Genomic DNA, 25884 nt, shown 5'->3' with positions numbered 1-25884 from the left:
AAAACCCAAAAATACATAATAAAATAAAATTGACTGGATGTGTTTATTTTATATGTGTAGTGTTGTGGTTATTGATTTTTACTTTGTTTTTTTAGCCTGGGTTTTTTGTGATCTGTCATTTGTATTTTATGTGATTTTACTGTAATGTTTGTTGTGGACCAAGGAAGAATAAATACTATGACAGGGACTGGTGGGGATCCTTAAATAAATACCTAAACACCAACTATAAAATCTTAAAACACTACCGTATTTTCCAGACTATAAGGCGCACCTAAAAGCCTTAAATTTTCTCAAAAATCAGCAGTGCGCCTTATAATCCGGTGCGCGTTATGTGTGCACTGAATTCCAAAATCTGTCCCTGACACAGAGACGTAAAGTGTACAGTACGTACGCTGGCAGCGATAAACCAATCAGAGAATTGCTGTCCGAGTTCTGCAGCATACGCCTCCGGTAAAAACCAGATTTTTCCACGCATCACTGTCCCTGTTCGTCTGCGACTCCATGCGCGGACATCTCACTAATACTGTGAAAAAGAAAGTGAAGCAAACTAATTCGGAGTTTGCCGTCATTCCGGGAGGATTAACAAAAGAACTCCAACCGCTGGACATTGGTGTAAACAGGGCGATGGTCGACAGACTGCAAAGACGTTTACTAAGACGGGGGAGGCAGCGCCGGGCGAGTTACGCCACCATGTGTGAATGGATTGTGGACACCTGAGCTAATGTATCTGCTTTAACTGTTGTCCGAGCTTCGCAAAGCCGGCATCATTGCTGAGCAGCCACCTGGCAACAAGACTGACTCCGACAATGATGACAGGAAACCTGGCATGTTTGATGGCGAAATTGCCCAGCTGTTCAAATCAGACACAGAAGAAGAGGACTTTGATGGATTTGTGGAAGAAGAATAAAAAATAACTTGAGTGTATTGTTACATAGTCGAGTAAAGTTCAACTAAACTTACTGTTTTGTTTCCATTACCTTTTTTTTGTTGACCGTATGTTTTAGCATGCGTCTTATAATCCGGTGCGCCTTATCGTCCGGAAAATACGGTAATCATAAAAAAATAAATAAAAAAATAAAAAACTAAATTATCAATGCAAAGCATGGTGGGGGCACAAGTGAAGCCTGGCGGCCTGCCAGGCTTATAATACCCTGCAAATGAACGTTAACCTTCTTACCTTGTAAAAAGTATTTGCTTCATCACTGTATTCATCACTGCTGCATCTTTCCTCATTAAAAGTTACACAATAAAAGTTGCATCCTTCTCTGTTTGTGCAGCCGACTGTGCAGCACCCTATCACCATTTTTAAAGTGAAATCTAAAGAGAAGCAATATTAAGTTACAAACGTCTGTTTTTAGACTAGCTTTAAAGGAACGTACTGGTTGTTGTCACGTTCATCATGGCGGAGTGGGCGGAGTTCTGGAGAACGTGACGTCACTGCAAAGGGTCAATAAGTGTCTTTTAAACAGTTAAAACCAAAATGTCAAACTTTCTATCTCTAAACTAGGTACATTTGGGATTGTTATAAATCACTGCGCTTCCTGTTTTGCAAAAAGTGTGACGTTTATTTTTTGATACCAAATTGTGTAATTCACTCGAGGGGTTAATTTTGCAATTAACTCATAAAACAAACCTCATGCTTCTGCTGCTCTCTGCTCTTTTCTCACACTGATTTCTCCGTTTTACCTGATTTCTTCATTTCTCTCTCTGAAGACAAACTGTGGTGGGAGGGTAAGTCAGGCATGGCTAACAGGAGCACATTCTGCACAAAAACTACAACAATTATGCATGGCAGTAGAACAGCCACATGCAGTAAATGTGCTAAATGTGACCTGCATGTATGTTGCATGTATGTTTGTGTCTCATAAGTGTGAAAGCAGAGACGTTTTGTGCGACTTTTCTTACATGTTAATCATTGATGGTGTCGTGTTCGAGCAGGAGGAGTAAAAATACTTTACTGGGCAGACTTTGTTTTTTCAGTTAGGTCTACCGGTAACGAAACTCAGCCTGGAAGCCTAGATGCTTGTTGAGTTGTCTTTCAATATGGCCGCTCGCTCTCATGTGGCGAACATCGATACGCTCTCATTGTCACCCTTCAACATCTGAGACCAGAGTGAGCTCATCTTCCTTCAGCAGCAAGGAGCAAAGGCTGATCTGCACAACGTCCACTGGATTTTATGATTTGTAAAGATTAAAGCAGTACAATTTATTTTATCTACTGTTTCCCAAAGAAGCAAATTTTACAAAACATATATTCACAATATTCTGTCAATTTCAATACTTCAGAAGAAATGAAAAGTAGATTTCTGCATCAACTCTATTTCCCAGAGAAAGATTGCAGAAAATATACGACAATGTAATAGGCCCATTGAAGGAAAAAAAATGATAGTAAATTTACTCCAAATTCTGAAATTTTGAGATTAATCTGGGAAATTTTCTAGAAAACAAACTCAGATTTCTGAGCTCCAAAAATTGAAAATTTCTGAGATAAAAGGAAATTTTTAGATCAATATAGGAATTTCTCTGAGGTTTAAAAATCAAACATTTGCGAGGAAAATCTCAGAAATTTTGAAGAAATTGTGGAAATTACAGAGTTTTGAAATTAATTTCAAAATTTCCTAGTTTTTTGTTCTAGCAAATTTTTTGCTCTTGGAGCTCAAAAATTTAATCTGAAAGTTTGAGTTTTTTAATGGAAATTTACTATTTCCTATATCTACAGTAGATATAGGAAACAGAACAAAGTAAAGGAAAGTATTAAATAAGTGTATCTATTATAACAGATGTTTATCTTTGCAAGCTTGGTCTTTTCTGAGTTTTACAGTCTACCCAGCTTCGACACCATAAACTAAATTGTCATTATTTAGGTTATTTCCATCCAGTTGGTTTGTCCTGTGATACTATTTTCTTATAATGCTGTTTTTAATTTATATTATTAAAATGGTTCTTAGATATTTGTTTCTTTTTTAAACTTGTTGGTATTTATTACCAAAATACAGACGTTGGCTCTCTGAATGAAAGTTCCGTTTGAGCAATACGTTTTTCTTTTGTTTGTTTTTTTTGGCATAAACGTAAATTTCTTCAGGTAATCACGATTTGTTTGCTGCCATTTTTATAAACCTCTCTCTATAAATACCTTGAATTGCCCCTAAATGCTGATGTAAGTAAGTGAAGTGTTTTCTGTCCCCAGACGTACACCGGCTCCATCCTGGTGGCCGTCAACCCGTACCAGCTGCTGCCCATCTACACCGCCGATCAGATCCGCCTCTACACCAACAAGAAGATCGGGGAAATGCCGCCTCACATCTTTGCTATTGCCGACAACTGTTACTTCAACATGCAGAGGAACAACCGAGACCAGTGCTGCATAATCAGGTAGTGGAGTTTGGGTCAAAGGCCATAAAAGATGAGGGAGAAAGAAGCAGATTTTTACCCAGTTCCACCATGTTTATGTCAATTTTACTGCTTTGTTTCTTTCTGCTTATTTCCTCTTTGCTAATTTATTGCATTAAATGTTGCATCAGGAAGCCTCAACATTTTAAATGTTGTAATTTGAAACGAAACACAGTGTTTTGTAACTATATGTATTTATGTTTGTTTTCAAGGAATCAGTTTCCTGTAATCTTACACAGTGGATTCAATACAGACCCATTTACTAAATCAGAATATTACTGAAAAGTCAATTTATTTCAGAAACTTTATCACAAAGTGAAATGCATTACACATATTAATTGCACACATACGTGTAACACACATTTTGTGAAAAAGGACCAGTGTCTTCTTCAGAAGTCTTTCTGTCATTTCCTTCAGTAATTCTTGGTGTAGCGCCCCCACAGGCCAGGAGAGGAACATATTTTTCAAAGGGTTTGGATCGTTTCACACAGTGCAGCATGAAAGTGAACCACAGCAGCTGAAAATATAACAGATGTTGCAATTTTGGTCCCCAATTGAACCGACTATCTGACTAATTTCCAATTTAATGCACTTTAAATTACCAAAGGGACCAAAGTGCTGTTCAAAATGTATAAAAACATTTAAAACATTACAAATGCCATTATAACAACACAAATTTAGTTAATTAGGATTATTTTCCACTTACTGGTAATGAAAACATGCCATTTAAAATTAGAATATTGCATTAGTTCATTAAAAGCTGAAATGTATGTTTAATTGTTGCTTAAAAGTTAGTTTCAGAAATATAATTTAATCTGTCAAACGGCACTCATTGTTTGTGCTAACTCTTTGAACAAGACAATATCTCTAGACTTTGTGATTGTCTTTCAAAGTAAATAAAAATATCAAAGAAAGTTTATGAATATGAGTATGAAAATACATTTATATGTACAAAAATAAAATAATATTACATATAAAGTAAATTCACCAAATAAATCACCACCGGCTACAGACAGAAGATTTATAGCTGGTGTAGGAAATATGATCAAATTCACTGCATGTGCTAATGTAGAGAAAAATGTTCAGAAGTTTATGTTTTTATTTTAATGTCTAAATAAATCCTGTTTTTAACTTTGCAGCGGAGAGTCTGGAGCAGGAAAAACGGAAAGCACCAAACTGATCCTGCAGTTCCTGGCGGCCATCAGCGGTCAGCACTCCTGGATAGAGCAGCAGGTCCTGGAAGCTAATCCCATACTGGAAGGTAGGCTTATAATTCACATGTCTACTGCAGCGCAGGGCATTCTGGGTAAATGCAACCAAAACAAACGTAAACGGAAGAAGTGGCTCGTTGTCTAAAAACGAAAGAGAAATATTACAACCACTAAAATCTGATGCGATTCCATTTTTGTTTATATTTTGTGAAGGACGTTGCGCTCAGTGTCGTCTTCAGAGGTTTTTTGTGTTGTTTCCTTCAGTGGTTCTTGGTGCAGCGCCCCCATTGGCGAGGAGGGGAACAGGTTTTTCAAAGGATTTGGTGACTCAGTGCAGTGAAAAAGAGAACCACAGCAGCTGAAAATTTAACAAATGTTGCAATTTTGTTCTCCAATGTAACACTGCATCAACTGAGTTTTGGCTCTTTTTTATGTCCTTCAAAGCAGATATTAAATGCCTGCATCTCTGTGACTTTCTGTGATTTATTCTCCAATCCGGAGACGAACTGCATGAGGAAAAAACTACTTTGATTCACCACACCGTCTGTCATCAGCATCATTATTCTCAGCATAATGACAGCTGTAGTAGTTTATCTTTACAAATGTGTAACACAGTAATCAGGAAAGTTTTGGGCTGTAAAGTTTCCACCCCGAACTGCAATAAAAACAAATATAAAAGTAGAGATTGCTTAAAAGTGTGTTGAAAAAGCACCACAGTGATTCCACTAACAGACATTCGTGCTTATGGGTGACTCTGTGCTTCTCCTGCTTCAGCTTTTGGGAACGCTAAAACAATCCGTAACGACAACTCGTCTCGTTTTGGGAAATACATCGACATCCACTTCAACAAGAGGGGAGCAATAGAGGGAGCCAAGATAGAGCAATACCTGCTGGAGAAATCCAGAGTGTGTCGACAGGTGAATGACACGCCAAACTCTCAAGCTGTGTTTGTCCAGCGTTAAGCTTTGAAGAGCAAACTAACATTTAGCCTGATCTTTCTTTCTGTTCTGCAGGCTTATGATGAGAGGAACTATCACATCTTCTACTGCATGCTGAAGGGAATGACTGTAGACGAGAAGAAGAAACTGGGGCTGAGCAAAGCCACCGACTTCACCTACCTGACCATAGTGAGCACCACATTCATGCTGAGCATTTAATTTACTTTAACAGACACTTTTAGCTTCCTTCTACAAGCACTTTGAATTGTCTCTGGAATAAAGGTGCTATATAAATAAAGTTGCCTTGCCTGTCGTTGACAAGGCAAGGCAATTGGATTAATCATGATGATTGGATTAATCATGATGAATCAATTATTGGAATAATCGTCAACTAATTTAGTAATCAATTGTTAACTGAAGTATACAGACTCTAAAATTTACTTAAAAAACAGCAGTCAGCGCTGTAACTAAGTCAAAACTGTAAAATATTCATATACATATTTTGCAATTAAGATAAAAAAAAAAGCTTCTGTGTTTGTGAGCATGATTTACCCAGAACTCATCTAGTTGTAATTTTAGCTTAATCTTTTTCAAATTTAATAATAATAAAAAAAAGTGTAACTTTGGCTGTCCAATTATTAATCGGTTCATTGAAAAAATTGTCAACAGATCAGTCCTACGATGTATTTTGCTAGCTGCATTAATCCCTTGTTACAAATTTCATGTGATGCTCCTGAACAAGAAGATTTTCTTATTAGATCAACATCTGCTTTATCCTAATCAATATGCATCAATGTTATCCAACTAAACTAACTAGATGACAACTCAAGTTGCTTACGAACCAAAACTTTAAAAATAATAGTCACACAGTCAGTTACATGACAAATTATAGAAGTTAAACATTTGGCTTGAACTCCGTAAGAAGCAGAAAACGTTCAGTCGATTTCTTTATTGTTTTTTTTCTCCACTGGTTCCAAACAAAGCCTGGCAACTATTTTGTCTTTTTTTCATTTCAGGAAGGATAAAAGATATTATTTTCACGATGAGGACAAAATTGTACAAATTCTGTAGAGAAAACTTTGTTTTTAACTGCAGTTTTTGTCTTTTAAGCCGTTACTATTCCTCTGCAGGGAAAGTGTACGGTTTGTGATGGCCGAGACGATTTGAAAGAATACTCCAATATTCAGTCGGCAATGAAGGTACTCCTGTAAAGGCTGAATAATTTAAAATGTTTTGTAAAAAGCGCGCTCTCACTGACTTAAATGATTATAGCAAATATTTCTGTTTTTTTTTTTATCTTAGGTGTTGATGTTCACAGAAAAGGAGAACTGGGAGATTTCAAAGCTTTTAGCTGCAATATTACACATGGGAAACCTACGATATGAAGGTAAAAATGACTCTTTGCAGTACGTTTTATTATATAATGATATTCATTATTGCTATTTTCACAATTGTTTTCTTTTTATTTCTTCTATATTTTGCCATTTGTATGGCTTTTCATTGGTTTTTATGCCCACTTACTGACCCTGTTAAACTTGACAGCTCGTACTTATGACAACTTGGACGCCTGCGAGGTCGTCCGCTGCCCTCACCTCACCACTGCTGCCACTCTGCTGGAGGTAGACATTAAACTGGATCACTTTTTCTAAAGTGAAATTGAATTATTGTTTGAATTTTTAACACGATGGACAAGTGAGTCTTGTTGGAAAAATATTTTAAATCTGACGGCTGATACTTTGGTGGTGTTGGACTTGTGATTAATTGTTAGTTAATGGTTCATAAGATTAAAATGAGTTTCAATCGACTGATAACATCAGCTTAGATCTTCTTTTGAGGGTTGTAGTTTTGCCGCCATCCAGCAGGGAGCATTGTTGGTCATCCTTAAATAGAGCCAGTTGATACAGAAACAAAGATGGCGGAAGGATATTGGTACAGGAAAGAGAATCGGCTTAAACAAAGTCCATTGAAGGATGCAAAATAGACTTTATTTTGCAATATAAACACTGGACATTGTTCCTAAGTTTCACCTTTAATAGCGCTTCATTCAGCAGAGCTACATGATGGAGCAACGTCAACGTTATCAACCAAAAATTATTGATTTTCTCTGAAGGCGAAGATGTTTGTGGAGATTAAGAGTTCCACTTGTTTTATTATTTTCATATTTTATTTTTCTATTTGGGAAACTCAAAGGTTCCCATTTCGTTATATTTCATAAATATGTATAAGTTTGTTAACGTGAGAAAACCACAATTTTATGTTTATTCAGTCAAAATTTAACACAGCTGACACAGAATAATTGTTTTTTTTTTTTTAAATTCAACATTTTGTAAAAAAAAAAAATCCCTTTACGTTACAGACAGACGGTCGGCTCTCTTGATTCAGACAACTCAAATTTTTAAGAAAATGGCCACTTGTTAACTAATTATTAGTTGACTGATAAAATTAATTAACTTTAAATTAACACATTAATTGATAACTTCCATCCTTAGTTGGATATTGAAGCATTTCTCAACAACACAGATTGTATTTATTTGTTTATTTTTAATTTTTCGCTCTTTGTTTTGTGTGTGTGTGTGTGTGCGTGTGTGCGTGCGTGTGTGTGTGTGTTTAGGTGGACTGCAAAGACCTGATGAACTGCCTGACCAGCAGGACGCTGATCACCAGGGGAGAGACGGTGTCCACCCCTCTCAGCATGGAGCAAGCGCTCGATGTCCGCGACGCTTTCGTCAAGGTAAAGCAATCAAAACACTCAGCCAACTTAGAATTGACCAGGGTTTTTTATTATTTTATAAAATAATAATTTGTGTCTTACAACCTTCTGTAGCTTTTCTGTTAATTAGTTGAATGAAACGTATGTTTTATATGTTTTGTGAATTAAACAAGAATGGATTTTCACCCAATTTCACTTAATTTAACAAATTCAATAATAAACTTAAAAATACAATGTCTTAGAACAATTAACACAGATCATAACTGCAAGACATAAGATATGTTTCTACCTATTAAAACTTCCTTATTGCATCTAGGCTTAATCAAGAAATCAATTAATCGCATGATAAATTAAAACAAGCTCAATAATTTCCATTGGCTTAATTTATTGTTTTTCTCTTTCTACTAAAAACTGGATGGTAAAAGTCTCCAGTCTGTTGTTTAAATCTCAACTAATTAATTTTATTTTTGTTTCTGCTGTTTATTTATTTATTTGGATATTTAAATTGTCTTCTAATGTTAAGTGTTCATTAGAATTTAAAGTTTATGGATTTTTGAGAATGTACTTTTGCATCCTTTTGCAATCACCATTATATTAGTTGAAAATGATCTCAAATCAACAATATTATCATCTATCACAATAATTCTGGGACAATTTATCGTCCTACAAAATTAGTTATCACGACAGGCCTAATGCGTCTCCAGTTAGCTTTGAGGGTTTTTTTTTTTTTTGTGCTTTCAGGGCATTTATGGACGTTTGTTTGTTTGGATTGTGGAGAAGATAAATGCAGCCATTTACAAACCAACGTCCTCACAACCCAAAGCTCTCAGACGTTCAATTGGACTGCTGGATATCTTTGGCTTTGAGAACTTTACTATTAACAGGTAAAAACCCACAGACTTTCATATAGGAAGCACTCTGTGCAGCCCTCTGGTTGTTTTATCTTCAACCTTTAAGATGCAGTGAAATTACAAAAATTATTCTCTCTAAAGAGTCAAAAAAAAAACTTGAAATTCCTCCATATTTTTGGTGGTTTTTTTTGTTTTTTAAAAAAAATAAAATGTGTAAATTCTGTTTTACTCGTCGTCGTCCTTCCTGCAGCTTTGAGCAGCTGTGCATCAACTTTGCCAACGAGAACCTGCAGCAGTTCTTCGTCCGTCACGTCTTCAAGCTGGAGCAGGAGGAGTACAACCTGGAAAACATCAACTGGCAGCACATCGAGTTCACCGACAACCAGGACGCTCTGGACATGATCGCCATCAAACCGATGAACATCATCTCGCTCATTGATGAGGAGAGCAAGTTTCCTAAGGCAAACAGCTCAGTTTAACGTCTCACTAGCCGCGTTCCCATCACAAATGTGGGCAAAACTTTGTCAATATTCTGCTAACATAGAAGAACACAATTTTTTTTTTTTTTTCTGTTTCCGTTAAATAAGTTTGTCCACGCAGTCAAGTCATTAAACTTGCTGCGCCGTCTTCGTCAAACTACTTTCTGTCTTCTTTGCAGTTTGTGCCATTAGCAATGATGCAAAAAAGGTGTTTCCGTTGCAGTTTTGCTAAATAAATTAAAACCACCTCATCTCAGCACCAAAACTGTTTACCGAAAAACAAGTGTTTTTTTCGATATTGGCATTTTTCCACTAAGCAAATTAATTTTTTTAAATGTCAAATTATGCAATTATATGGTCTATGGAAATGCAGCTGCTGTTGATTAATTAGGTTGATTTGATGAGTTTCCAGTAGCAGATCCTGTTTCAACAGGACAAAAAAAATGAGTTTTATGCACCATATTATTGCATTTTACTCTAATTAACATAAACCCAGATAAGTTTTTGACATTTTGTGTTATTTTCAGCTCTCCTTATGTCACCAGTCTATAAATAACCTTTTTAATTGTCATGTTCTCTGTAGGAACAGGCAGCAGTTTTTGAGAGACGTGAAAAAAATTCTTCAGACTTCTCATAGATCAAACGGTCAGATTATAAATCCAGCCATCAGCTCACCTTCCCTCCTGCCTCTCTGTTTGTCCCACAGGGGACAGACACCACGATGCTGAACAAGCTCAACTTTCAGCACAAACTCAACACAAACTACATCCCACCGAAGAACAACTACGAGACTCAGTTTGGCATTCAGCACTTTGCCGGAGTGGTTTACTATGAAACAAGAGGTGAGAGTTGCTTCACACTGCAGAGATGAGACACTGAACTTTTTTCTTTGCTCTGTTTGGAGCTCAGTTTTGTATTTTTTAATGTCTCTGCCTCTGTTGTTCTTTCAGATAGTTTTTCTTTCTTATCTATCACAGCTTTTATTCTTAATCTACTTTCCCCCCCCCCAACATGGACGGACACACTTTTTGTTGCTTTTCCTTTTTTGTTTTTTTGGTGTCCCTATGTCTTGCATATCTATCTCTGCTGAGTTTTTATTGTCTGTATCAAACATTTGGGTCTAATTCTTCACTAATTTATTCTTTTATATGTGTTTTTTTTGTTTTGTTTGTTTTTTAAAGCAAAGAGAACTGTGTAACTGAATTTGCTTGAAGCAAGCTTTCAAGAATGGGCTGGTAAAATAAAAATGATACTGAACAAGCAGCGGATGTTCTCACATGTCTGCGTGTTTAAGCTGCATGTTTGTGTCATTCCTGCAGGTTTCCTGGAGAAAAACAGAGACACTCTGTATGGAGACATCATCCAGCTGGTTCACTCCTCCAAAAACAAGTTCATCAAGCAAATCTTCCAGGCAGATGTTGCTATGGTAACGGACACATCATAGACCTTTCTAGAAGTTATAGAAATGTATGAAATCATCCCTGGTTTTCCGAAGTGTGTGTCTATTCAATAACCTCATTTGACAGAGCTGTGTGTTAAAACCTTCAAAACTCTTCATGTAGTTAATTTGTGACAACAGAAAAACAAAAGTTAATTTTCTGTTTCCATATTATTGTGGTTTCTTTCTTCTTCTGCATGCCAGAGTTTGCTCTCATGTTTCAGAATCGTGTTTCTCAGTAACTTTGGTGTTTTTTCTGTCTTCATTCTCTCTCTGTGGTGGGGTCTTTGTGTGCCTGTGGGCTGCTTGTTGCCAGTTTCTGTGTGGTTATCCTCCTGGTGCCACAGCGCTCACTAAGGTAACCGTCTTTAAAAGAAACGCAACCAGCAAACTGGACATTTTATTACTTTACCTCTTAACCTCTCACATGTCTTCTATTTGTGTTTTTATTATCTCTTATCATAATGTTCTTCCTGAATGTGTTTTTTTAAACATAATTACGCTTATTCATTATTTCTTTATTTCTCCAAAGCAAAATTTGCGTCTTTAAATCACCATCTATTTTTATACCAATTATTTTTCAATGTCAAACTCGTAACTACAAACTCAAGACATGGTTTACTGACCTCTACTGGCCTCAAAAGGCAACTACAAACATTTTCATCCTTGATTATAACAGGCAGGTAACACAGGTTTATATTTATTATTGATTATTAGCATTTATTTACAGCCAATCGCTATTTTATAATTATCAAAAATGTATGCTATAAATAAATAAAATTCAACAAATGGATTTTTTTTCTACTGTTAATCTTTATTTGAAGTATTTCAATTTCCACTTTCTCAGAATGAACGCTTAGCTACTGATGCTAAGCTAATAGCAGTAAGATAATAATGCATTCCATTTACTTTATAACACAATAAACCATTACTTCAATATATTTCCTCTCTAATTTATTATCATTGCTGTATTTTTAATTTTTTTGCATCAATTTTTTTCTACAGAAATGTTGCGGATCACAGCGTTTTATTTTAAATCAGCGTGAAGCTGCAGTATTCGCTAGAAAAATGATTGTATTTAAAGACAAAAGCATTGGTTTGTGTCACAGCTCAGGAAATTTCAACTTGCCTGACGCTGACAGTTTTTTTCTGCTGTCCTGTTCTGTGTGTGTGTGCGTGTGTGCGTGTGTGTGTGTGTGTTTAGGGGGCAGAAACCAGGAAGCGCTCTCCCACTCTCAGCAGTCAGTTTAAAAGATCTCTGGAGCTGCTGATGAGGACTCTGAGCGTCTGCCAGCCTTTCTTCGTTCGTTGCATCAAACCCAATGAGTTTAAGAAGCCCATGGTGTGTATCTGCTCATTGTCCTTTATTAAGCTGCTTACGTAATGTTAAGAAGAAATTAACTCATCATTTTGCTATAAGGATATAAGGATTTATAAGGATATGTTAGTTGATACTTTAAGCATAATCTGTAGGATGGTACGGTTCATGTTAATAAGGTGACAAACTTTTTCTTTTTAACTAATGTATGTTTCCACTTCAGCATGTGTATGTTCTTTTATTTTATTGGTTTGACAAGGTACTGTAAAAAAACAACAACCCTGGAATAAAAACAATTTTATCAAAATAATCAAAGATTTTAAGATTTCCTGTGATTATTTGTGGAGGAAAATGAGGCAAAACTTTACATAAAGTTCCTGTAAATCCTATATGTTTTAATAATACTAAAAAAAGACAACCTTTACATTTGGGCTGCACTAATTGCAGTTTTCTTTAAAAAAAAAAATCTGACCTGCGAGTACTGAATTTTGTTTTTATTTTTATTTTTTTCTCTAAAATGTTGCCAAGTTGTAACAGTCGCTTTTCCTCCAAAGTTATAGGAATTAGGGTCGATTTCTTGGTGCACTCCTGTTTTCATAAACTTCACTTACATAAACTTCAAAGATTTTATCCAATCTTTGATTGATTGGATAAAATGAAAATACGATCTAGCACCTTCCTTTCTGAAAGCCGTCACTGTTGCCTGAACATGCGGTTAACTTGTTAGCGCTGTGTGTGTTTTCCAGCTGTTTGACCGGGAGCTGTGTGTGCGTCAGCTGAGGTACTCTGGTATGATGGAGACGATTCGTATTCGGCGCGCTGGATATCCCATCCGCTACACCTTTGTGGAGTTTGTAGACCGCTACCGGGTGCTGATGCCTGGAGTTAAACCAGCGTATAAACAGGTGGGGCTCTGTGACTATCTGAAATAAAGCTGTACTTTTTAGCTCTTCACACACAGATTTTCTGTTTGTCTCCTTCCTTCTTTAATAAATGAAGTGTGAAATTACGTCTGGACAGTAAATCAATAACAATATATCACAATAGACGCGCGGTCAATATCAAAAGATGGAATATTCAATACATAAAATATTCACTGAATTCTGATCTAGAACCACACAGCATTCTGGGAGATGTAGGCAGAGAAAAGGCTTTAAGCGCTCAGCCTCTCGCAGCTAACTAAGCTTTTATTTATTTATATTCAGTCATGTTGAATCACTTACATCACTCTTAGGTATGTACATATATTTTATAAATTTGATCTCTTATGGTTCTATCAATAGAGTATATTGTATTCTATTGTATTTCCAATTCTTAATCAATTTTTTCTCTTAAAATAATTTTACAATGTAAGAAAATATATATTTTTTCAATAATTTCTTCTGTGAGTTGACCTGAATTAAATAATAAGCAGACACTATAAAACACGCTTGTTAAACAAGATGGTAGTTCTTTGGGTTAATATCACTCTGGAAACCCAAAAGTATATACTTTTTCATGACTATCTCTTTCACATAAGTGTGGTAGGCCTAATTTAATTTCCCTTTGGAAATAATAAAATATTTTTAAATTTGAATTTAACTTGCCTGTTTTTCTGTCTTAGAAATAAAAGTTGTTTTTTGATAAGAGTGTGACAAACTACATAAAAATAAACCTTTGCTTTCGTGTTGTGTTACTTTGTTCTCCTTGTACTAACATGAGAAATGTTGAAGTGTTCTCCAGCTGCAGCAGATCCACAACAGGTTTTGGAAATTAGGCGTGGGCCATCGAGTGTTTCCTGGTGTCAGGATCCGATCCGTGTTTATCCAACGGGTTTTTCCTAGATTCCTTTCCTGCGACTCCCTTTGTGTCCCTGTTTCTCCAACCTCCCTCTCATGCTCTGTTTAGTCAGATGCCTCCGTCTGAGCTCTGATTCTGGGATGTTTGTGTCAGTTTTGTCCTTTTACCTGTGATGATTGTGATATTTTGTGTTCTAAATCAGTTTTTTTTAAAGTGACATAATATCCTGAACAGGTTAGGATAGGTCTACGGTCTACGCAAAACATGTTCATTGTATTTTTTGCAAAAAATCATTCTTGGATAATAAGATTTCGATCTGATCAGTTCTGCCCATTTTTAGGGCATCTTGTTACTTTAAATGCAAATAGGCTTCTGCTGGCCACGCCCCCCAACTCAACATTTACACTCACATGTAAAAATGGCTGAAAACAGACGTGCAGTTATACAACCATCCCTCTTTGAAAAGCAGAAGTGGAGCCTCCTGCCTAACCAACAAAAATGCAGCAAGTGATTTCTTCTTTATCTCTACACTTGTCTTTTCCAGCAGCCATTGTACAGCAAATGCAGCGGTAAAACCATCTGACCAAACGTGATTGAGCTCAGCTTGGGTTGCTAGGTAACCATATAGTCTCCTCCCCCCTAATCGGAAAATTTTTGAAACGGCTGTCTTTCCAGACTCCAAAATATGATTAGGTGTTTTTTTTAAGCGCTTGTACTGCTTTTAGACCCAAATGAAAGAACTAAATATGCAAAAGGTTAATTTTGTTTAATAGATCTTCAATAATAAATAAAAAAAAACCTGATGCATTTTTATTACGTTGGTAACAAATTACATTTATTTCATAACAGTCAGAGATTTGTAGAAATACCCGATCACTGCAGCTTTGCTTCACTGAGTGCTAGATGTATCACCTTGTGGAAAAGATGATGCTTCTGTTGAGTTTCTCCTCAGCAGAAACAGGAAGTTTTAATTCAGGGAGAACTTTAGAAACTAATTCCCCGTTGCTCTCACTGGGCAGGAGGACCTGAGAGGAACCTGCCAGCGGATCGCTGAGGCCGTTCTCGGCAAAGATGACGACTGGCAGATGGGAAAAACCAAGATCTTCCTCAAGGTAACTTCCCATTAACGGAGAAACCTGCGACAGGATCAAGTTAAAGCGGTCCAATGAAATCCAGAACCATTTATGTTCGGGTTTAGGATCCTTGGAAATGCCTCATTAATCTATGAAGTCCTTGAAACTGCACATTTCTGACAACCTGGAATCTAACGTTTGATTAAAAGCCTAAATTTGGAAAATTATTTGAAATCGGATATTTTCATACACCTATTAAAAAGACAAACTATTTTCTCACTGCCTGAAGTTAAATCAGATTAAACCTTTCCTGTTTTAGGTTAGTTGGAATGATCAAAATTATGTTTTCCTAATTCTCAGAAAACCTTGAGAACATTTTTTTAGAGATTTTTTCTTCCTTTAAACACGATTTGTTTGGATTGCTTTAATATGATAAATATTTATTATTCCTAATGGCTTATTGATCAGTGTAATTGTAACATATTTTATATATTAAAGGTTATTAAAATTGGGGGATTTTTTTGTTTATGTTTTGTTTTCGGAGCAGTCAGATGTATAAGGTGTGTGAGACATTACAAAACATTTAGCTGCTTTTATTTACCTTGTTCCTGCTGTAAAATGTAGAATACTACCAAAGGACATTATTAACAACAATAATACCTTATATAATCGTGAAGCGAAATTGTCTTTTTTTTTTAGTTTATTTGTATTTGTTTTTTTTTTTTATCTCCAAAGTGATGCTGGAAACTTTAAAATCATTGAAAAGTGCTTGAATTTTACTGTGTCTGTCCCAGTTCAATTCCAATTCCAGCTCTAATTATCATAATGTAAATGTATTAAAACAGATAATTATTGTAGCTAAATAAACCCTTTTTAGAGTGGTTTCATTGCATCTAACTGGAAATGAACCAGCTCATCCCAGTGGGAAAGCTCTGCTGTTATTGTTTCCAGTTACACATCCAGGGACAGGAAGGACAGCATGTTTTGATTCCTGTTCTTTGTGTTTTTTTTATTTTCAATCTTTATCTGACTTTGTAGTAAACGTATACATTTAATTTCCACTCAGTGAGCTCAGATGTGATATTGAGTTCAGAGGTCACTGGTGCTGATAGGTTGTTATCCTCTGTGTTCTCTGCAAAGCTTTCCGCCATGTTTATTGCCCTGTGCTGTAGTCCGGCACTCTGAGTTTGCGTTTTTGTCCCACATCAGAGTTTGTTTGTGCTTTCACACCTCACCAACGTATAAGACTTTTTAGGCAACCTAGAGATCAATTAAAGAAAATATTAATTTTTTACAGATGTGTTTTATCACCTTCAATTATATTTTCTAAACTATTTCTTGTTTATTTGAAGTTTCATTTCTGTCATGGCAAAATGTGCTGCTCATTTGGTCAAAGTTTATGTCAAGTAATTAAGCAAATTTGCTCCAGACTTCAAATTATTTTATTTGGACAAAAGTAGTAATGTTAATTCTGTAGTTACTGCAGACTTAACTTACTGTTAAGCTACCAAACAGTGACTTTTAGGGGGAGAAAAAACAACACACTTCTTTTTGATGTGTGTGTTTTAGGTCTAAATGACCCCGGTGTGCTGATAGACGTGTGGAAAGTTGGGGATTTTAGTTTGAGAGTTAAATTACATACTCAAGTGTCAGACCTTGGTGTTCAGCTGGACAGGAAGTTCAACAGGAAGGAGAAAGTGCAGGGAAGTAACACCACTTCCTCCTCTGGACTGGCTCAGGTCACTGGAGGAAACAGCTTCAGTGTGTTAAACCTCTTTTGTCTGTTTAGTCAGTTAAAATCTGCAACATCAAAGCTTCGTATTAAAGATGTTTCCTGGTATTTCTATCTGTGGTGATGTGATGAATTTGTGCAAACTTTGCTTTTTTTCTGCAGCAAGTTCACACATGATTTTCAGAAATGAGGAACAGAGGTGAAAACATTAGTTTGTCTTTTTTTTACTGTTGGTTTAGGATCATCATGACATGCTGCTGGAGATCGAGAGAGATAAAGCCATTACAGACAAGGTCATCCTCATCCAGAAGGTGGTGCGAGGCTTTAAGGACAGGTACTCCGCATCCTTTTAAACACATTAATTACACCTTCTGCAAATTTATCACCTGAATACAGTAAATATTTGTATTTGAGAAAATGTTATATTTATTGCTTGTTTTTGAGCCATTTTGTAAAGGAGAGATTATTAACTCTTAAAGGGAAATAAAAACCGTAACATTTTATATAATTTTCTGTATTTTTTTAAAATCAGATCTAACTTCCTGAGGATGAGGAAGTCGGCAATGTTGATCCAGAAGACATGGAGAGGCTACCTGTGCAGGAAGAGCTATGGAGCTGTGAGGATGGATTTTACAGATTAGAGCTGGGCGATAAATCAGTTTTATTGATTGATCAATTTTTTTGTTTTTGAAGATTTAATTTTAGGAAAATATACATTTATTCACCAATGCAGTCCTTGATTATCTGTTACTCAAAGTAGGAAAGCTGTGTGAGACACATTTTGCACGTATAAAGCGGGTGAGCAATGACTTAAATAATACTTGCTTGTGAAAATCTGCCTTCAGGAAAATGCGTAAAAATAAATATTAGCATAAAAACGTGCTTAGAGGTAAATACTGCAGTTACTGCAGCACATGGTTTCATGCTGCCATAGAGCTACAGTTGGAATCTACACACATAAAATCAAGCATCACTTCACTTACTTATCTTTGATAAGTGTTTTTATGTTTTCTACCAGTTTACTTCATGCAGACGAACGTGGTAGTTTCTGTCGATCACAGTTTCATTCAACTGGATGAGGTCACCGGCAAGATCCATTTCTTGTCAGAGTCATGTCAATTAGTCGCAATTAATAATTAGCTAATTTTACAGTCAAGTAATTAACTGGAGTATACCGACTCAAAATTAAAGCCTTTTTCTGAACGTATTTAGAGCAGTAATTCGACTAAAATAATAATAAGAAAAAAAAATCTTTGTATTTTCTACCCAGATCTCCTCTAGTGGGATGGTTTTACCTTCACTTTGGTTCAGATTTTATTAGGCAAATTTTGCTGTCCAATTATTAATTGATAAATACCCCCCCAAAAAAATCACCAGCTCAGTCCTGCATTGTTTGGATATTAAGTCAAGCAGAAAGGGCTGAGCTGTTTCACACATTGATGTTAGAAGATGAATCTACAAACTATCAGGACATAGAATCACCAAAGTAATTCCATGTCATTGCATTTTAGGTAATAAAATTTGTATCTTGTTATTTAAAAAAGGGATTGAATTATTTGTTTATTTGCATCTTCTAATGTATTTCTACTATTGTGCAAAAATGCTTTTCGTGACTAAATGCAAAATCTGCACAATGTGGCAAATTTAGTTTTGTTTTATCAGATTAATCATCAGAATAATTGCTAGTTGCAGCCCTTGTTCAGAGTGACGTCAGCCCGTATTTTACAGCCTCAAATCATTTGGACTTTCAATTCAGCTCAGCTCACAGAAAGGTACGATAAAAAAGGCAGTTTTAGAGAATATCTTTTGTCATCTTTTTAAGAAAAATCTATTAAAATTGGAAATTCAATTTAGTATGAAATGATCAAATATTTTATTTTAAGCCACATCGCCCAGCCCTAACACACAGAAGCGTAAATAAAAATACCAAAGATCATGAAGCTAAAAGCCTCTTCCTCTCTTTCCTTCATCCCAACAGATGCGAGCCGGCTTTTCTCGCCTCCAGGCTCTGGTTCGTTCCAGGAAGTTGTGTGCGTCGTACCACGTGGCCCGCCAGCGAATCACGGGCTTCCAGGGCCGCTGCCGAGGTTTCCTGGTGCGTCGGGCGTTCAGGCACCGGCTGTGGGCTGTCATCACCATCCAGGCCTACACCAGAGGCATGATCGCTCGCCGGCTGTACAAGAGGCTAAAGGGCGAGGTAAACACAAAATCAGTTCCATCTGACTATCTGTAATTCCATTCTGTGCTTCTAAAAATGAGCTTTCACCAGATCTGACTACATTTTCACTATCCTGCATGGTAATTTAAGATATCTGCATTCACATTCTGACTAGTAAGAACAGTAATTCAAGGTATCTTCGATTACAATTTGTCGAGTCAAAATTCCTTTCAAGATTTAATGTCATCAACGGATTTATTATTTGAAAAGTCACACATCTGTAACTACAGTATGTCAAACTGAATTGGTCAGAATTAGTCTTTTAAAGGAACTTTGAATTGTCATTCCAGATATCTCTAATTTAGTTTTGACTAGTCGTCATTTGCTTTCAAGATATCTTCATTTTAATTTACCTTAGTCAAGTCTATATATCTCCTAATTAAAATATTTTTAAAATTTTAATTATGACTAGTCAGAACAAAAAGAAATAACTTACATTTATTGTATGACTGGTCTTAATTTAATTGTTATCTGAAATATGTGTTTCAGATGGACAGTAATTAATTTTAGATATCTCGAATTTAAGCGTCTGTACAAATTAGTCGTCATTTATACCAGCCAGAATGTAATCAGAGATCTCAAATAGGTATATTCAAAATATAAACACTAATTTAGTAATACACCTGGTGATAAACTAATTTTAGATATCTGGAATGTAAGTGGTGAAACAGATTTTATGTTAAAATGGCTTGCCATACAGCTCTTTCACAACTGAAAAACTAATTATGAGGTCAGACGTGAGTCCCTACTGAGAATCATGATCAATCTACCAGATCTGGGTTTATTTCTGCTAACTTAAAGTGAAAACATGCACTCATATGTTTTAATTTTCTATAATGTTCTTCATTTCTTTTCCTCATTTTCCACTAATCAGTACCGCAGGAGGCTGGAGGCTGAGAAGATGCGTCTGGCTGAAGAAACAAAACTGAGGAACCAAATGTCTGCAAAAAGAGCGAAAGCTGAGGCTGAACGCAAACATCAGGTGACGCATTAACCAAAGACGCATCTAGACATATGTTGGAGAATGTTTAATCTTAGTTTTATCTTTCTGATGTTCACAGAATAAATACAGCTGATGTTGGCGCCTGCAGCTCTGTCAGTCTTTGCTATCATTTCGGTTCATGCATTCGTTTATTTCCTCCTCCAGGAGCGGCTGGCCCAGCTGGCTAAAGAGGACGCCGAGCGGGAGAAGAAGGAGAAGGAGGAAGCTCGTAAGAAGAAGGAGCTGGTGGAGCAGATGGAGAAGGCTCGGCTGGAGCCCGTCAACGACTCCGACATGGTGGACAAGATGTTCGGCTTCCTGGGGACGACGAACTCGTTACCAGGCCAGGAAGGCCAGGCGCCGGCTGGATTCGAGGTGAACTGACGTCAATAAAGCACCTTTTACTATCTGAGTATCAATCGGCCAAAAATCTGAATCGGAAGGTCAGGCTTTGTAAATCGGCCAGAAAACTGCAACCAGTGCACCTGTAATACCAATCAGTTATATAATCATGATACAATCAGAAGTCCTATAATTCACAGAGCCATCTTGAACGAAAAATGTTTTTTTACATCCACAATAAATGTCATCCGGTAAAATAGTTTACAAAAGGTCCAAAATTCATCATAAGACCCCTGAAAATCTTAGACTTTGTCTATCTCTCACAAAGTTTTCATTGTATATTCTGTTATCGTGCTCTTTCTGTTTTGTTTTAAGTGTTTCGGGTTACAGTTGCCGAAAATGTAAGTGGCTAAAGCTTTTTCAAACCTGCCGTCTGACTTATCTGTGGAATTTTCTTTACTTTTTTACACAGGAAAGGGAAAAGATTCGGTGAACTTTAGTTTTGCATATAAAACCTCTTAAAGTTAAATCTAGGAGTTTGTGGGTCAGGCTTTCCTGCGTGTCAGGGACTGATTCCCCATCTCCTCCAGGACCTGGAGCACTCCCATCATGAGCTGGTGGAGGAGGATCTGGACGAGGCTCTTCCTCTCCCTGAAGATGACGAAGAGGAGGATTTATCGGAGTACAAGTTTGCCAAATACGCAGCGACCTACTTCCAAGGCACCACCACACACACTTACGTTCGACGGCCTCTCAAGCAGCCGCTGCTGTTCCACGAGGACGAGGGAGATCAGCTGGTGAGTTTTCTGACAGAGAAATGTGGCCAGTCAGAAGGTTTAGAGAAAACTTAAAGCTAAACTTTCATCAGATGATGAAAATATTCCGGGTGGCACTGACCAAAATGAGGCGGGGTCAGTTTGTAAACTGAATTTTTTAAAAAAACACAGCCTGCCTGTAGGGCTGAAAAGATTACCGTATTTTCCGCACTATAAGGCGCACCGGATTATAAGACGCACCTTCAATGAATGGCCTATTTTAAAACTTTTTTCATATATAAGGCACACCACGTTATAGGGCGCATAGAATAGACGCTTCGATTTGTTCCGTACTCTATTATTACACATCAACATTTGTAAAGAAGTAGTCCCCGAGTGCTTTATATAGTAGGCAGTCATTGTTTCACTCACGGTGTTGTGATATTGTGCCCAACTGCTTTCTGGGTAACACAGACCAACCGACACGCTGCTGCTGCATCCAGTCTCTGTCTCTCTTCCCCAGCCCCTCCGCCCCCCCTGGCTTTAAATGTATTATCAAACTTTATTAACAAACCAGCGTTCTGACAACTATCCCAGCATGCACCGCGAGCTGCTTCTTCTACGGGGGGGAAATGAAGTCGGCGGCTGCTTACCGTAGTTGCTAGACCTGTTGTGGCTCAATATTGGTCCATATATAAGGCGCACCGGATTATAAGGCGCACTGTCGGCTTTTGAGGAAATTGAAGGTTTTTAGGTGCGCCTTATAGTGCGGAAAATACGGTAATGTGATTAATCAAGACTAATCAATTATTGAAATAATCGTTGAGTAATTTAGTAATCACTTAATTATTAACTAGAGTTTACATACTCAAAAAAGCCATTTGCATTTTAGTGTACAAAAATTTTCCAGGCAATATTTTTTGCCTAAAAATGTTTCATTTTTACAAAAATAAATGTTTATCTAATTTAAAAAAGAATTGAACTATTTTTTTATTTACATTTTTTAACATATTTTTGATATTGTATAAAAAAGCCTTAAGAGGCTAAAGGAAAAATCTGCAGAATATGGAAATGTGCTTATTCGATTCATCAGTTTACCATCAAAAAAATCAATAGAATAATCAATTACTAAAATAATCGTTTGATGCGGTCTCCACATAAATGTTAAACACTATCAGCTCAGCTCATTCTGATCAAAAGTAGGTAAATCCGAGTTAAGACTTTCCTTTGTAAACGTTTTTCCCTTGGAACTTGATGAAATGTGTTTGACCTTTGCCCCCTGTGAGGCTGCGCTGGCCGTCTGGATCACAGTGCTGAGGTTCATGGGAGATCTACCGGAGCCAAAGTACCACACAGCGATCAGCGACGGGAGCGAGAAGATCCCCGTCATGACCAAGATCTACGAGACGCTGGGGAAGAAAACCCACAAGAGGGAGCTGCAGGCGCTGCAGGGGGAGGGGGAGGTGAGGACGAGAGGTCAAGAGGTCAACGTTAAAACAGCTTAGTTACTCTTTTATTTTAAAATTAGGAATAAAAGACCGTAGTCTCGATTTATTGTGAAAATTGAAGTATGCTGTTACTTTGGTAGACAGAGCTGCTGCTGTGTGACATCAGCGTTCTTCTTCTGCTCTTTGGGGATGTAAACATTCATACAGAAATCTAACTGCGTTGCATTATTCAGCTGTATGAACGATTTTTAGCAGAAAATCAGAATTGAGCATCAGAACCTGCTGTGTGAACGTAGCCTTACATGTTACAGTGAACAGTGAAGATAAAAACTGAATCTAATATTAATCACCTAACATAAGAATGTAAGCAGAAGATATTCTGCCAGAAATTAGAAGAAAACCTTTACAAGTGTGCAAAATTTTGATTCTATTGCTTATTTATCAACACTTTATTTACTTTTGCCAAACATCTTTATCGTTTATAGTCTTTTGTTTAAGAGTTTTGTTTTTTTTCCCCCGTGAGACAACTCCTTCTGAAAGCCTGAAGAAAAACAGCGTCCGACACAAACTGGTTTCCCTGACCTTGAAGAAGAAATCCAAGATCACAGAGGAGGTAGGACGTCTGGACGGAGAGAAGGAGGGAGAGTAGAAAAGAAAAAACACAGAAAACAAACACGCCGTTATGCGTTTCAGGTCACCAAGCGCCTCAATGATGGCGAGTACGGTCTCCACGGCAACAGCATGTTGGAAGATCGGCCGACTTCCAACCTGGAGAAACTTCACTTCATCATCGGAAACGGGATTCTGAGGCCGACGCTGAGGTAAGCGGTGAGAAAACGAGTCAGTCATGCAGGAAAGGAACCAGATTAGTGGTTATTCATGTGTCATTAAGCATTAAAGCTGGGTTCAGTTTTTGTTTCGTCAAACTGGTAAAGGAGAACATTTTTTTTTCAATTCAACCAGATTTCCTTGTTTCTATCGCCTTCATTTTTTTTGTTTCAACTTATTCTAATGTTTTTTTGTGTTGAAATTTGATAATTGATGCTTTGTTCTTTAAGTAATGTGATTTGAACATAATTTTCTATTTTAATTCGATGCAATTGAACATAAGGATGAGTGATGTAGACTCAAGATTTTACCACATTTTTTAGAGATATTTATTGTGTCTGCTGTTTTTTGTTTTGTTTCTTTGGTAATTGTAACAAACTCAAACCTGCTCTTGTAAAGCTCATCCATTGTTATTCAGGCTCTTCAGTGCATCAGTTACATAAGGAAGTGATTCTCATCACTAAGCTGCACATTTATTGATCTTATCGATGCTCCAATGAAAGCAGAAAATCATTTTTGAGGTTACTAGACGTCATCAGTTGGAATTCATCGTTTTCACAATAAATCAAAATTATAATATAATAATGGAGGATTGCCTCTTTTTACAGAGATGTGAAAAATGTTTGCCTCCTTCCTGGTTTCCTGTTTTTGTGTGTTTGTCACATTCCAGTGTTTCAGAAAATCAAACCAATTTAAATTTAAACATAATAAAACAGTTTTTAAATGTAGGCGTTTATTATTAAACGAGAAAATGTCGTGAGACAAACAAAAAAAAGGAAATCAGGAATGGGGCATCACTGCATACACTGGTAATGGTTACAGCAGGGGGGGTCCAAACTTTTGGGCATGGGTGCCAAAAATATTTGGATTCTAATGACAAAAACTGTCTTATTTTTACCAGTTGATTATTTTATTTTAATAAAATAATCAAAGAAGTCAGATTTCTGTAGACAATGGAAATTATTGTAGATTAAAAACTTTAAAAGGACCTCAAAGATTTTCCCAATTAAAAAAAAAAATCAACAAACCATTTCCTATTTTATTTATTTATTTATTGTCTTTTCAGTAACAAGGTCTTGATTTATTTTGCCAAGTGTACTAAGCGGCCATGATCAGGACTGCATTTCAGTAAAAGTTGTTGGATGTTTGTTATCCTTCTTACTATTAAAATAAATTAAATTCAAATCAAAAACCTGGATGAATGATTGTGTTGCACCTCATGTTTTCATTTGTAAAATGTTAAATTGTTTTAATTTTTTAAGTAAAATTTGCACATTAAAACTGTTTTTAAGTGGGTATCTGTATCAAACTTCCTTCCTGAACTGGCAAACCACATTTAAGTTGTTATTAAATTGTGATGAAGGACCGCCCAAAATCATTTTGAGGGCCGCAAATGGCCCCGGGCCGCACCTTGAACACCCCTGTGTTAGGGTAATGTTTGGGTTTGGCATAAATGCAGCTACTGAAATGACTGGAAGTCAGTAACACAAAGCACAAAGTGGGTAGAAATATGAACTTGTGTGTATGTGTGCGTGCGGGTGTGTGTGTGCGTGTGTGTGTGTGTGTTTGGTGTTTGTGTGTGTGTGTGTGTGTGTGTGTGTGTGTGTGTGTGTGTGTGTGTGTCAGGGATGAGATCTACTGTCAGATCTGTAAGCAGCTGAGTCAGAACCCGTCCAAGAGTTCTCACGCACGCGGCTGGATCCTCGTCTCGCTCTGCGTCGGCTGCTTCGCTCCATCAGACAAATTTGTAAAGGTCAGAATCAAAACGGTGACCTAAAATAAACTTTAGTTCATTGTATAAAACACGGCTTCATGAAGGTTTTCTGACCGTAGTACCTGAGGAACTTCATCAGAAGCGGGCCGCCGGGTTACGCTCCGTACTGTGAAGAAAGGCTGAGGCGAACGTTTGTGAACGGGACGCGAACTCAGCCTCCATCTTGGCTGGAGCTGCAGGTACTAACGCACTGATCCGCTTCAAGCTGCAGCATTATTCTGGTTTTCAGCGGAAATCAATTTGACCCGAGTTCTGACATCTACGCTCAGGCCACCAAGTCCAAGAAGCCCATCATGCTGCCCGTGACGTTCATGGACGGCACGACGAAAACGCTGCTGACCGACTCGGCGACGACGGCCAAGGAGCTCTGCAACGCTCTGTCCGACAAGATCAACCTGAAGGACCGATTCGGCTTCTCTCTGTACATCGCTCTGTTCGACAAGGTCGGACCGCAAACCGCTGAGCCTCGTTTCAGATGCAGAATCTGCTGCTTCTCATGGCTTAATCAGCAAGGAAGCCATCTGTCCATCTGTTCATCCATCCATCTGTCCATCCATCTTTTCATCCATCTGTTCATCCATCCATCTGTTCATCCATCTGTCCATCCATCTGTCTGTC

The 25884-nt window shown here is 37.1% G+C and overlaps 1 protein-coding gene across 9 annotated transcripts in view; it reads left to right on the top strand.

Moving 5' to 3' along the window:
- myo7aa (myosin VIIAa) overlaps window positions 1-25884 on the top strand; it is a 54069-nt gene that overhangs the window by 14573 nt on the left and 13612 nt on the right. For 5 of the 9 annotated variants that reach the window (XM_017308048.1, XM_017308049.1, XM_017308045.1 and 2 more), the window contains 29 exons: window positions 1714-1731; window positions 3188-3372; window positions 4530-4651; window positions 5376-5518; window positions 5615-5728; window positions 6670-6738; window positions 6842-6926; window positions 7082-7158; window positions 8151-8270; window positions 8991-9133; window positions 9351-9561; window positions 10286-10421; window positions 10899-11005; window positions 11334-11375; window positions 12222-12359; window positions 13082-13240; window positions 15134-15226; window positions 17159-17253; window positions 17452-17536; window positions 18898-19116; window positions 20012-20119; window positions 20285-20494; window positions 21052-21258; window positions 22503-22679; window positions 23188-23277; window positions 23358-23485; window positions 25119-25245; window positions 25326-25445; window positions 25536-25709. In XM_017308048.1, coding sequence (XP_017163537.1) covers window positions 1714-1731; window positions 3188-3372; window positions 4530-4651; window positions 5376-5518; window positions 5615-5728; window positions 6670-6738; window positions 6842-6926; window positions 7082-7158; window positions 8151-8270; window positions 8991-9133; window positions 9351-9561; window positions 10286-10421; window positions 10899-11005; window positions 11334-11375; window positions 12222-12359; window positions 13082-13240; window positions 15134-15226; window positions 17159-17253; window positions 17452-17536; window positions 18898-19116; window positions 20012-20119; window positions 20285-20494; window positions 21052-21258; window positions 22503-22679; window positions 23188-23277; window positions 23358-23485; window positions 25119-25245; window positions 25326-25445; window positions 25536-25709 — 3702 coding nt within the window. The remainder of the gene's footprint in view (window positions 1-1713; window positions 1732-3187; window positions 3373-4529; window positions 4652-5375; window positions 5519-5614; window positions 5729-6669; window positions 6739-6841; window positions 6927-7081; window positions 7159-8150; window positions 8271-8990; window positions 9134-9350; window positions 9562-10285; window positions 10422-10898; window positions 11006-11333; window positions 11376-12221; window positions 12360-13081; window positions 13241-15133; window positions 15227-17158; window positions 17254-17451; window positions 17537-18897; window positions 19117-20011; window positions 20120-20284; window positions 20495-21051; window positions 21259-22502; window positions 22680-23187; window positions 23278-23357; window positions 23486-25118; window positions 25246-25325; window positions 25446-25535; window positions 25710-25884) is intronic. The other 4 variants (XM_017308050.1, XM_017308046.1, XM_017308047.1 and 1 more) reach the window with 3 other exon arrangements.

The sequence above is a fragment of the Poecilia reticulata genome, linkage group LG13, assembly GCF_000633615.1.
Source record: "Poecilia reticulata strain Guanapo linkage group LG13, Guppy_female_1.0+MT, whole genome shotgun sequence".
Classification (NCBI taxonomy): domain Eukaryota; kingdom Metazoa; phylum Chordata; class Actinopteri; order Cyprinodontiformes; family Poeciliidae; genus Poecilia; species Poecilia reticulata.
Note: the sequence above shows the minus strand (reverse complement) of the source record. Positions and strands in the feature narration are given on the sequence as shown.